The sequence below is a fragment of the Periophthalmus magnuspinnatus genome, chromosome 1, assembly GCF_009829125.3.
Source record: "Periophthalmus magnuspinnatus isolate fPerMag1 chromosome 1, fPerMag1.2.pri, whole genome shotgun sequence".
Taxonomy (NCBI): Eukaryota; Metazoa; Chordata; class Actinopteri; order Gobiiformes; family Gobiidae; genus Periophthalmus; species Periophthalmus magnuspinnatus.
Genome location: NC_047126.1, coordinates 12416633 through 12430287, shown reverse-complemented (window position 1 = coordinate 12430287; position 13655 = coordinate 12416633). Strand labels below are relative to the sequence as shown.

Genomic DNA, 13655 nt, shown 5'->3' with positions numbered 1-13655 from the left:
TTGAAACAAACATGTTATTCATCACAAGGTCAATTTTCAGATTTTGGTCACACAAAAATTCACAAAGGATACAGGTCTCTATATTGGCTCCAACAATGTAGCCAGTCACATCAAAGTTAATACGGATGAATTTACCCTGCAAACGAAAGATCAAAAACATGTTAAGAAATATTTGCAAATCATATGTTTTTGTTCAGTATTACAACAGGAAACTTACGAATCTTGAAGAGTTGTCGTTTTTGATGGTCTTTGCATTTCCAAAGGCTTCAAGAATAGGGTTAGCCTGCAGAAGCTGTTTCTCCAGCTCCCCCTAGTGGCAACAGTGAGCAAGTAAAATCATAGTTGAAATACTCAGATGTTCAGGTTAAATCAAAACAACTTGGCAGAAACCTTTGCAAGATTCAAGTTACATAAGGTATAGAGGCATTATATGTGTGTTGTTGTTTTTTTTCATTTAAATTTAACTATAAGACTTTTGACTGTATCATATTATCACCATCAAAACAAGGTTAAGCGTACTGTAGTTACATTGGTGCACTACTCCTTTCACTTTGAGTTGAGCTAATCCATTTGATCAAAGCACTCAGGGTCAGGCACAGGACATCGCAACATCTCAAATCTCCTCCACTTCAAATACACTGGACTCAGCGGTTCAAGGAATAAAGCAAGGTGGATAACAATATAGTTTATTTTCTATTATGTTTTCTTACAAGAAGAAAGAAATACACAGAGAGGTACAGACCAGCAGATGAAGGCAGATCAGAGTTGGCAAAGCAGAGTGAAGAGTTGTCTTGGTTGAAAGAGGAATTATGACTAGAATACATGAAAAAACTCAAAAGAACAAAAGAGTAGAGTTATTATTTAAGGAATTTCAGCGCCTATTTTGAAACGGCACTTCACAATCACAATTTATGATTACAGTGCATGAAAATCCATACATGTAACCTAGCCACAGTCAATGGGGGCATGCAGTACTTCTGTGAGCACACGGAAATAGGTTGGGTTTGCAGACATCACAAGATTTAAACTGCTCGTATCTTAGTTGCTTTATGGTTAATATGTCTGTAATTACTGAAAAAATGGTTAAACATCTTCTTTGCCAGCATAAACAAATGAAGATGAAATTCTAGCTCCAAAAAGTAGTGCTATTATTCATAACAATCTAATTCTTATCAGTTGAAAGGATTTTAAGCCACAAGCTATGGCAAATGTGTGGACCAAATCCCTACCAAAAATATGATAGAAAATGTTGATATTTCTTTCAAAAGTGTGAATTACCCATAGAGATGGATAGGTCCCTGCCCTCCATCTAAAATTATGACATCATATCCTTGAATTCCTGCACTCAACCCATACTTTAAATGGATGTCTGTGGAATGACCAGAAATAACACCAGCTTAAAACTAAGAGAGGAATGTTTGAGAATGATTCATCCCTGTCCTATGAAAAACATATTTAGTTGTCCACAATACAGCAAAATAATGTCCATTACACATGAGAGGTTCAAATATAGTCTTTAAGTTAAGTAAAGAGGAACAGATGAGGTCAGTGATGTTTGATGTTTTTCAGAAAGGAGTTGTTTCATGCTCACACTGTGCATTGATCTGTGAAGAACACTTTCACTGTCAAAGAGGCCCCCGTCCTGCTGTGCCCCTGCCCACCCATCCCGCCTCGGCTGGCAGTGGAAGTGTGTCAGGAAAACCAAAGTTCAGGACTTGGCCAGACGACACCGGGCGTCCTAACTAAGGCCCTCTCTCGCTCCGTAATGTGTTTGATAACAAGCATGCAGTCGAAATCAAAACTACAGTGGTGTCAGATATCAAGATGACTATTTTCTATGGAGCTCCAGTTAACCCATGTGTAAAAACTACTGTCTTCATGCACTTTTTGAACCTAGAGAGAGAGACACACGTAAGCACCACACAACACACACGCCAGGCCTTTACTCACGTAGGCAAACTGTGATCCTGATTGTTGCTATTTGGAGGAAACGGCGATATACAGCGTTAAACTTTAGGGCACTTTTTTCCTGCAGACATTGATCACCTCCTTCGTAAGAGCGAGGAAAGTGCTTGATAATGTGTTTCAGAAACTTACCGCACTGCTGTCCTTCTTGCCTTTGTGTGAAGACGCCACCACAGCCAGATACTGGATCACTTTCTTGGTGTTTTCAGTTTTACCAGCACCAGACTCTCCACTGAGAAAGAAGGCATTTTAAATAGGGGGTTGATACCTTTTTTTTTATTACCTAACCTACTATCGTCCAGATGACCTTTGAAACCTTTTCTACCAACTTAACACCACTTCATGGGTACAATTGTATTAGGTATATTAGATTTAATGCTACAAACAAAACATGAACAAAATAAGGACATGAACATGAAAAAAATGCATGACTGATTTATTTTTCAGGGTTGCCATAATGGACTTGATCATTGAGGCTAAAAATATTGACTCCTCCTCGTCCCTACTCTCACTGTAACACTGAATATCCAGTGCCATTACATCATTAATGATATTTTTCCATCCAAGCAACAGTTCCAATGTTGATCAGACAAACAATATAACTGGACATATCCGTCCTACACAGTTCAGACACAGGCCATAAAAGGGACAGGATGGTCTCCCTTTTGGACGCTTTAGGGCTCAAACTATTGTCCTGCACTGGAGATAATAGATGACATTTACACTGCTACTATAAGCAGACCACACATTCAGACACTGACTGTAGGTAAGACTGTAGCATCCTGATGCTACAAAATATAGAAGTACATATCAAACAACTGTTAGCTGTTTGCCCCTAAAATCCTGATGGCCAGTGTACAGATTTGATATGATTTTCTGGAAAGGAATGGGGCCTTTTTCAATGTATTTGTTTGACAATCTCACAACAAAAAATACAAAAATGCCTTAATAATCCTGCATTTCTACCTTTTATTAATCTGTCTAGTTGCCTCTTTGGCTTTTTACATCTGTGCCACATTAAATGCATATCAAATGTATCAAACAGCATGTGTAATGAGGATAATGAGTAAGCATTGTTTAAGATATTGTAAATAAGTATATATGCTTAAATGCAGTGCTCAACCCGGGACCTAGTTAAACCTTTTACTTGAGAATATAGGTCAATTCCCATGTCAATTTACCATATTATTACTTCTAAAATGGTGTAAAGAAAAACAACATATTTGAGCAGACAGTGACAGCCCCCTCCCTCTCTCATAAACACATATACACACACACAGATACACACATACACTCACACGCACACACACAGTAGCTCATACATGACATTCCATGTTCTGCTCAAACGTTTCTGCCTTATAAGGCTCCAGAAGAAGCACAGACCAAATTTCAACTCTCACCCAAAATTAAACAATGACTTTTTCATGACTAAAATTACTCCAATCATTTATCAAACTACTGCTGCTGCAGAATCTGACCAATGTGAACTTTTTCCATTGAGGAAAAACTAACATTGAGTGTAGGGATTTAAAATGATCAAAACATTTGGCCTTGTTTTAGCAGGAGCACAGTTAATCTTTCAGAAATATGGGCAAATCAAGGGCCACTATGCAATGTCTTAATGCTACTTTACAATTATAATTGCATCATGCACATAACGTTATTGTTGCATGATAATTAGTCTTAGATAAGATAATTAGATAATCTTAATATGCAAATCAGATAGTTATCTCTTTATCTTTTATGTATGACTTCATGAATGGAGTGTCCAGTATTGCAACATCCATATACACTGAGCAAGGTTTGAACCAACAGCACTTTAGTTAGTGAGTGAGCATTTCACCCACACTGACACGGTCCCTCGTTAGAGAATCAACACGAAGACATCTGTCCCTAGATGCTTCATGTTTGAATCATAGTCCTCAATAGTCTATTCAAAGTAAATAAACAGAAAACATGGAGTGCAAACATTTGGGAGGCTTATCTGGTTCTCAGATCAGGATACAGGGCCAACTTCCTGACCCGGGTCTGAGAGGGCCCAAGCCTTAGTCCACTGGGATCATGGCCAAGTCCTCCATTATATTTAGATTAATGCTAAAATACAGTAAGGCCAATGTAAAACTTTCTTTACCATTTGTTCAAAGTGTTCAGTGTGTATCAGTTATAGTTCTGATTGTACATTTTACATTATAGTATTAAAAACTGGCAAATGGTTAAGTGTTTACAAATGTTATGTAACATGCACACTAAGACAGACAGACTTGATTACACAATGAAAATAAAGATAGGAAAGCCCCTTCACTTACGTGCAAAGGATGGACTGGTCTTCACGATCTGTAAAAGACATTCAAATTTGTTAGTATTCATAAACATTAAATGAGAAATTACATATCTGTGCATAACTATTCTACTCAAAGGGTCACACTATGTAAACTACAGTACTGAACTTTTGTCTCCATGGAGCCTGTGACACCACCAGGCCAAGTGACAGCCATGTTGAAAAGTCATGTTTTACCAGGTGTTTTGGAGCAATAAATGCACCTATAATTGAATAAATGCAAAATTAATAAGCTGAATGTCCTACTGAGGACCCTCCACCAGAAAGGTTACACAGGACACCTTTTAAGTTTAATTTCAATTCTTATGAAGTTGTTGATTCGCTGTCTAAGAAATATGTCCTTCCCTGCAATGCTTTAAAATACGATTTAAATGTCTCTAGTAGTGATTAAGTACCCCCTGGGAGAACATGCTGAGTCCATGTAAGGCCATTTGGTTAAATATATCCTTAAATTCAATGGTCCCCTTCGTCGAGTAAGAGGGCCCACAAAGATAACATTGTTCAAAGTTTAATTAAACTATATCACATTACCCTAGACCTGTGCTGCTCAGATAATCCAGTGTGGGAACTCAAGAGTGGCAGTTTTTTTTCTCTGCCTTTAGAAGGTTAGATTGTTTAAGTAACTGTGTGAAAACATTTAAGTTAAGTGTGATGCCTAATGATTTTTCCTATTCTTTTTCCTTACAATTGTATATAACGTGACACAGAAGGTTGTTTAATTCTTACTAAACTTAAATGTCAGAAAATGTCAAGACTATTTTGTTTTTACAGTTGCAAGAGGACCCCAGTGCCTTGGCAGATGAATTAGCTGTTAAGAACTTCAAGTTCAATAAACACTCATTTTATTACAACTCCTTTCCTTCTCTATAATTCCTGATTGATGCAGCACCAAACCAGATGTGAATGTGTAGGTAAATAGTTGTTAATATCCAAAAACAACATTGTTACAGACAGTATAACTCAAACATCTTTTACGACATCATAATCCCAAAAGTGCAAATGGCTCCACTGTGAAATACTAAAACATTATAAAAAATCACTCTGGGACTTGGTTTTCTTTTTCCTAAACAACTGGACTTCAGCCAAAACAACAGGAAGAGTTAGAGGGAGCTGTGGGTGTTGTTCACCACTTCCTCAAGGATGCTTTAGTTTTAAATTTAACATCTTGCATCAATATCTTCATACTACTAACTGTATGATAAGTATATTACAAACCAGTGTGCAGAGCTGGTTTGGTACCAGTACAAAGAGGATGTACAGTAGATTTGATCATGTATTTGTGCAAAGACTTCCAAACTAATTCTACTGAGCTGTCTCTGTTGTTATGTGCATACCTGTGCTGCAATCTACTTTTAAAAATAAAATCCAAACACATTGCAAAATAATTTGGTAGTTCACATTTGATCAAAAATCTGGTAGACAGCCATGCATATTCACAAACTAACTATGAAGTCATAGCTGGATCCCTTCTCTATCGAAACCTTAAGTGAAGCTTGTTTAAACATACACACAGCCTGTCTCCATCCTGTAAACAAAACAATACTGTGTGTGTGCTAATAAGCCCTAAATGTATACACAGGGAGACATACAGTTACATTTGTTGGGCTTATGTTGGGTTTAAAGTAAGTACATTGACACACAACATCCTGGCTATCCTCTGTAGTAATATGTGTACAAGTTCAGACTGATGTAATGGTTATGTAAGGGAATGCCCTCCAGTGCAGTAGGTTACAAGAATGCTAATAAGAAGCAGAGTGTTTGTATTAGGAGATATGGACTGCATATTTGCACAGGCACATTTTTGCTCTATATAAATGTATAGGACACAGTGTAATAACGGTTTTATAATCATGAATAAGAAAAAACAACAAAAAAGCACCTGCGTAAATTTTACTTTCTATACTCAGCTGAACATTTTTACAATAAGTTAAACATTTTCTCTTTCACTTGAGTCATTGTACATTTTTGTCCTGAGAATAGGGGCCAGCTGACATAGATTTTTCAGTCAAAATTTCCTATCGATCAGAGTTTTTACAATCTTGTTAAGACTTTAATGCGTCATTTAACAGTCTCCAATGACTCTCAAATGAACTCTGCTCCAAACCACATGCTTTTGCTGATTGGCTGCAGACTACTTAATTAAGATCCCAGCTGAGTATTGACAATTTGTTTGCTTTGATTTCAAACTATTCAATTAAATGTGATTAATTTAACAGCCCCTAGTATATTTTGATTCCATCTTTCAACTCTGTTCCCTTTCATTCTTCTGTCCATACTGTCACTAAAGCTATGAGGACTATTTGACTGAACATATTGTCAAGTATTTGGAGACAGGAAATGTTTGATTGCCCTCCGCCCATCTCTCCAACCAGATGTGGCCTCCTCTGGGAGCACATCGTCACGTCAGCAGGGGGCCGGGTGGGCATGACCCCTGGACACAGAGGAGACACTGCACTCGATGGGAAACAAGCTGCTCTGAAACTGCAGCACTGAGGAGGGGTTTCTCAAAAACAATTTAATGTAAGGACAAAGTCTGGAAAATGCACTATCAGCTTTATAAGACAATGACTCTCAAATGAGCTAGAATAAGTATGAAGGAAGCACACTTAAGCAGCAGTGTTTCTCAAATTTACGTATGAGTACCAACTGAGGCACGCTGGGTCCTCTGCATGTCTATTTTTGTTTAATTCAGAGTCAATTTCATTCATGTTTTAGTCCTCCTTTGTGTTAGACCTTATTTAGAACTGGGGGTTAGTCTTGATTTAGTCACAGGTTATATCTTGTTTAATCTCATTATAAATCTGGTTTAGGAAGGAAAATTAAAAATTAAAAAATTAAAAAAACAGGAGGAAAAGGGCATTGAACTTATCTACTTTGCATTTAGTTTTTATTGCAAAAAAATGGATGTGACCCTATATAGCTCTGGTAGCGTCACCTGTCCATGGAAACAGAGAAGTTTAATGCCCTACTGAGGATCATTTCTGGTAAAAGAATAACATCTCCAGGGAGACAAACCAGTGGCAGACTTTCAACTACAAAAGTTACACAGTGCCGTTATAAATACAGTCATAATGATTTGAGTGTTGGCGTGGAACAATACCTTGCATCATGTTCCTGTAGGCGTTGTCAGTGATGGAGTAGATGTGAGGAGGCACTTCATGTCGTTTTTTCCCTTTGTACATGTCGATGATCTTCTCTGAGTAAATGGGGAGCATTTTGTATGGGTTCACCACCACACAGAACAGACCCGAGTATGTCTGAAAGAAACAGAATTAAAAAATGATGACTAAAGTCATTTATCTTATTAGATTCCACCATTAGCTGCCTCTGACAATTAACAAGTGAATGATTTACCTCTGACCCAACTGGAATAAGATCAAATGAAAAGAGCTTAAATATGTAACATGAACACTGATGCACTGTTTTAAGGTCAAGTTATGTGCGACACAATGAATAATGCAATAGCTATGTTCTTATTACTATGCATTACTCACTCTATTTTCTTATTATGTCGACAGGCCGCTGTAAAACACCTGGCCAGAGATGACAACATTCAGAGACCACTTCCAAACTGTACTCTACACTTACTTTTTAACCTGACACTAATATAACATATTTTATTACATGTACATGAGGAAATAACTTTACACTTGACCCTAATTCAGTATGTGGTATTATTATTACAGATGCATAAGTTACACATATATAGTGATAGGAATAAGGATTCAGTTTAGTCCCTAATGCATTAATGTAATATGTACAAGACTATTTACTTATATAGTTTAAACAATACCAGCATTTAAAGGTGCACTATGTAACTTTTCAGATGGAGAGTCCACCTGATGTTATTGCTTTCCACAGTATGTCAATAAACTTCTCTATCTTGCATGTATTGAGTTAAAAATGTTCTTATTGCTCAGAAATCTTTTGAAAAGCAAGCATTTTACTGTCAGTGAGGTTGCTTCTCCACAGATTTGACCTGTAACTTGGCCTGGTGTGATCTGTGAGCCTCCACAAAGATAGATAAGTTAAGGAAAGCAATGACATCTCCATGCAGACAAGCAGGTATTGGACCCTCCACAAGAAAAGGTACAGTATGTTGTGTTCTTCAAAAAAATGTCATGTAAGTTTTATTTGACAGGACAGTAATGCATCAATACTATAGTACTGATGTACTGAAAAAGCTGAATTGGTGCGTTTCAAACATTATCTGATATTTACATATAAGATTCTCAGTTTTATTTACGCATAAACTTGTATAGTGACACATCAGGGTAATAATACTTGTACTATAGTTTGTACTCACATAGATGAGTCCAGAGAAGTAGCGCTCCCTGAGGTTGTGCAGCACTGAGGCTTCGTTCAGACAGGTGAGCTCGGCCATGTCCTCCACTTTGCTGAACTTGGGCGGGTTCATCTTCTGTATGTCGTCCTTGTTCACTGTCATCTTTTTGCCATTATCGGCCAGCTCCACCAGCACCTCATCACCGCGCTCCTCTTTGATGCTCGCTGCCTCGAAACCGTGCTTCTCCGACGGCACCCACACCAGTTTCTTAGCCGCCCAGTCCGCCTGCGCCATGGGGTTGTTCAACATGTCTTTGTCCACATAGAGGAACTTCTCGTCCTCGGATGGGGCCTTCTTGGACATGTTGGATTTGGGTGGAGGGCCAGCTGCAAAAGGGACAGAATAATGAAACAATACTGTACAAACATTTCAGTGATATACCGTTGTTTATGTCACACTAACTTTATCTTTCAGAAACCTGGTTACATAATACAGCAAAATGAATTCTTAAAAATGAAGATAAAATAATACAATTTCATATCATGACATTTGTAATCAATCCCTGCAAATATCCACCATTTTGAAGCTTGTTGGCTATAAATTATTTTCTTTACAAGCCATACTAACTTGAATGGAATAAGCATTTATCCATGACCCTAGATATTTTTGTTTTTGTATTTTGTAGATTAATGCAGGCTCTATAAGGCATATAAGCTTATTTTTTGTTTTAATACAACAGGACAATGACAGAATACTAGCGTTGGCCTTATGCTATTGGGAATGGGATTGTTATATGATCAAAAAACACTACAAAGACATAGCCCCTCAGATATTGTTTTGGCTGTACCTTGTAGAGTTAACATGTTTGATCCTTTGGGGATTTCACGCTCCTTCTCACAGGCCTCCACCCTCAAACTACATTTTCACACACTCCACAAGAGACACATAAACCCCCCTTGATTTAGACACAAAAATGAAGGATGGGAATGCATTTGTTTTATTCAATAACGATAAACCATCAATGCTGTTTATCTAAGATGTGTCCACTAATGCTGACAACCTAGTCTATAGTAATTTAATCATTATGTAATACAGTAATTGACAACATCTTTTTTTTTTCATGTCTGCCTCTCCCCTCCCTGTCTCTCCCTCTAAGAGTCTCGTGCTGCGATGACCATATATGGGCTCCTTCTCTGTAGCAGCGCTCTTTTCATCGGACCTAAACAGCACGGCAAGTTCAGTCCCAAACAAAGGCCTTATAGGGAATAGTATGTCTCTGAGTGCTCTGCCGTTTACTTCAAAATGATAACAGCAAAGCACGGAGACTGAGGGGGGCCTGGTTGCAGCTTGCACACTGTAGTTTACATGGGATACTGATAAATGCATTTATGTGTATGGATCACAAACTGGTTGGTATGATAATTAGGTTGACAAAAGCTTTCAAAAAGTTGTAATCATTCAAAAAGACAAAAACAACATTGGGGGCATGGTCAGACTAGATCTTGATAGGTAGAGGAAATAACATTTAAAAATAAATGTGTAACATGACCTCATAAAAAGCTGTAATACGACCCCATAAAAATCAACCATTTCCCCTTTGCCGGTGCAATCAAACTGCAGAGATGTTTTTTTGTTTTGTTTTGATGTGCAGATTTATCACACTCTTTAGACTCATGAACTGATTTCATTGGTGTCACAAGATAATCAGATCATTTAACTACTGGATATAAGGCTGGCCAGCGATCATATTGATTGATCATTATCAGATTAATCAATACCACTTAACATCCAAATTGCTTCAAAGTCTAAAGTCTGCTCTACACCACATGCATTTACTGACAGAAGGTTGACTGCAATAATAATGCCTTACACTTGTAATGGATTTTACAGGCTTTTTAAAGTACTACCCTTCACTCCATAGTCTGTGGTGGGAAGCTACAATTGAGGCTACCTATCTGCACCATCAGCCCCTCCAACTACCACTAATCACTTCCACACAGACCGCCTTCATACTCGGTAAAGGTGGGTGAATTGTTTTGCCTAAGGACACAAAGACAGAACTTGATCAGAGCAGAAATTGATCCTCTGACCACTGCTCTAACCACCAAGCCACTGTCGCCTTAACTAACACGCCCGCACTCTTCATCAGGATTTAAAACAACTGAAAAAGTGATTAACTGCTTATTTGTTTTGAATATAGTATCTGACAGAGCCGGCCAATCAGAACACTCCGTACAGAAATGGCACCTGCTCCACTCAAGCCTAGTGATTGTAATAGGACCTTGAGTCACACAGCAATAATCTGCCATCTTGGATTTACCACTGAAAAGCTAAGGGATAATTGCTCGGCACTTGGGTTTCAAACAATTACTCCAAACTTCAGGCTGTAACTGCTGCTGCCGTTCAACCTTCAAAACTGGTACTGGTGAAACTGAGCGGAAAGAACTATGGGAAAATAAATCTTGAGAAAGTCTATGAATGTCCCAAGGGCTCTATAAAGATGAGGCATTCAAGGACTGCTGACATATTAAATTTAAAAGAAGTTACGAGATAAAACACTGAAAGTATTTGGCAAGCTTGGATGCAGAAGAAATGTAGAATGTTTTAAATCAAAGGCTATTACTGACATTGGCACTACAGGAGGAAGATATTTTGATATTTATAATTATGTTTGTTTATAGTTTATTGAGTATATAGATATTCATTTGGCCAATATTTCCCATCTCTGCTTCAAACCTGATTCAGTCCTGGTTTAATCTCGGTTTGGTCCTGATTCAGTTCAGGCTTAGACCTACTTTAGTCTATTAAAATTAATCAAGAGATACAGCAGTGAACTAGTTTTATGGTTTTAAATGGACAAATCTCATCTAAGAGGCTTTGTCAGTTATCTTGACTATTTGTGAAAACATGTGTTGTTATTCAAATTGCATGGATGACTTAACATCTTCACGCAACTATTAAACTTTGTAATAAAATCTTCTAGGAGGAGGTGTTTCTGAAAAGTTCAAGACCCACTGTCTCGGAGTAGCCTGATTTTTAAGGTGATTACATCCCCGCTGCTGCTAAGCCTTTAAACTTTGCCTGGCTCTTTATCTTAATATTATCACTGCTCCCTCCTCTTCCTGAGAATTGTGTCAACACATCTCTGCAATGGTTCTGTCTGCAGAGCTGCTGAGTGGATCTGACAGGATCATGCAAACCAAACTTTAAAGACGACAAAAACATAGATTAGAAAGTCCACAAGGCACTGTTATTCTTATGGATGAATGAACTCATCAACTTCTAATTAGAAAAGACACCATGATCTCAACAATACACTAAAAAAAGTTCATATCTTTAACAGTGGCCTGCACATAACCTCACACTTTCCAAGACAGGACAAACAGTCAGAGTCCTCATCTGAAATAATAAGCATATTGCAAGTAATAATAAACCCATTTTCTCATGAGATGAAATGACCTTTCTGTTTGCGGTTGCCATGTAGGTCCTGTGAATGATTTTTGGCTCATTTCCTTTGCTGGCAGCTTCACTAATGTACTTCCTGTTATAGTCGTGCTAATAAACCCCAGAGCACAGTAATTCAAATAGCTGTATATTATGATAAATAGTGACAAGTTCAAATTAGGACAATAAGATGCAATGACCACAGGATTAGTAGAATAATCGTGGGTGGGCTTTTAATTTTTTAATTAAGGTCAATATAACTTGTCCACTTAAGATTAATGGAGCAGTACTTAATTGTTATAAATGCACTGCAATTACGTTTTTGGCATTCTTCACTTTGTGAAGGAAAAAAACTGCAGTAGACACGCAAGTCTGAGTATGCAGAAAAAACTACAGTAACTACAACAAACTGCAAACAAACAGCATCACTTGTTGCGTCTTAGCCACAGAACAGTCTTGTGTGACCTTATTTGGGAAACAGGAAACGTAGTGGTCAATAAGAAGACAAATATTCACTTTGAACGTATAACTTCCCCCTTTACTGTCTATGCATTTTGCAGTAGTTCTAACAATGATCAACGAATTTATTTCTGAATAAAACATTTTTTACCACACTTTTTCCAGTTCTGATGCTACTATGAAGTTCGGCTTCTGCTGAGCTTAACAAATCATGCAGCAATGAGCTTTTGTTATAAAAGTATAAAGACACTGTACTTACATAATGACAGGAAATCCGATTCGGGGTAATGAATTTAGGTTGATGTTTTGAGAGGCTGTGACGAGGTACTCCAACAGTAACAGTCCAAATGACCCTCGTCTCATTCAGAGACGTAGCATTTAAAGTGCGCCCCGTTGAACGAAAGAGGTGGAGCCGCGTGGTCTGGAGCGCAGGTCCTAGAGAAGCATCCACTGAGGCAGCGGACATGCGCAGTACGGACCACAGCAGGTTGGACCATACAGCAGAGGAGTGATGGAGAAAGTGCTGAGAGGAGGCAGTACAGCAGCATAAACATGGAAATCAAAAATTTAATCAGGCTGTTTGGTAGAAATGTATTTGAATAATGTGAATAATAGTGTCAAAGCAAACAAAAATAATTGGCTAAATGTGATATGAGTAGAATTGAAATCGTTATTTGAGAAAACGTGAGTTGTTGAGAGTCTTGCTGATTTGGATGGCTACTGTCATAAAGTTTATTTTAGATCTGGCTAAACCAAAAGACACAATATTTGCAAATGATTTGTAAATGATTGTCAGAAGCCATAATGGGAGACCTCTTATGTGTAGCCCGACCCACTGTTTCAGGTTTGGGACAGTCATAAAGTCCAAGGCAAGATATTTTGTGTGTCTCACCTGCTCCTGTGTGACTGCTCCTAACCTGCTTTCTAGTAAACACAAAAGTGTTGTTTATTGCATAGTTAATAAATGCAAAATTATCCAGGACACCCATAAAACAGAGGGAACTGTTATGTATACAGCAAAGTTCTTGCCGCTCCTCATAAGGCAGCCTGCTGTCGCCCCATGTGTAAAAACATCAGAAAGAGCCCCATAACATAACTCATTATTCTCACAATAAACCTGTCTATTTAAGTGCGTATACATCCCAGGCATATCTTTGGCTGTTA

At 38.0% G+C, this 13655-nt stretch overlaps 1 protein-coding gene across 2 annotated transcripts in view; it reads right to left on the bottom strand.

The window, feature by feature from the left end:
• Positions 1-12909, bottom strand: part of myh11a (myosin, heavy chain 11a, smooth muscle) — a 30123-nt gene extending 17214 nt beyond the window's left edge. The window contains exons 1-8 of one of the 2 annotated variants that reach the window (XM_033975981.2): positions 12751-12909; positions 8610-8974; positions 7404-7560; positions 4272-4299; positions 2098-2197; positions 1951-1977; positions 218-310; positions 73-136 (exon numbers count right to left, since the gene is read on the bottom strand). In XM_033975981.2, the coding sequence (XP_033831872.1) occupies positions 73-136; positions 218-310; positions 1951-1977; positions 2098-2197; positions 4272-4299; positions 7404-7560; positions 8610-8951 (811 nt within the window). In that variant the 5' untranslated portion in view covers positions 8952-8974; positions 12751-12909. The remainder of the gene's footprint in view (positions 1-72; positions 137-217; positions 311-1950; positions 1978-2097; positions 2198-4271; positions 4300-7403; positions 7561-8609; positions 8975-12750) is intronic. The other variant, XM_033975989.2, reaches the window with a different exon arrangement.
• Between the last annotated feature and the right edge of the window lie 746 nt (positions 12910-13655).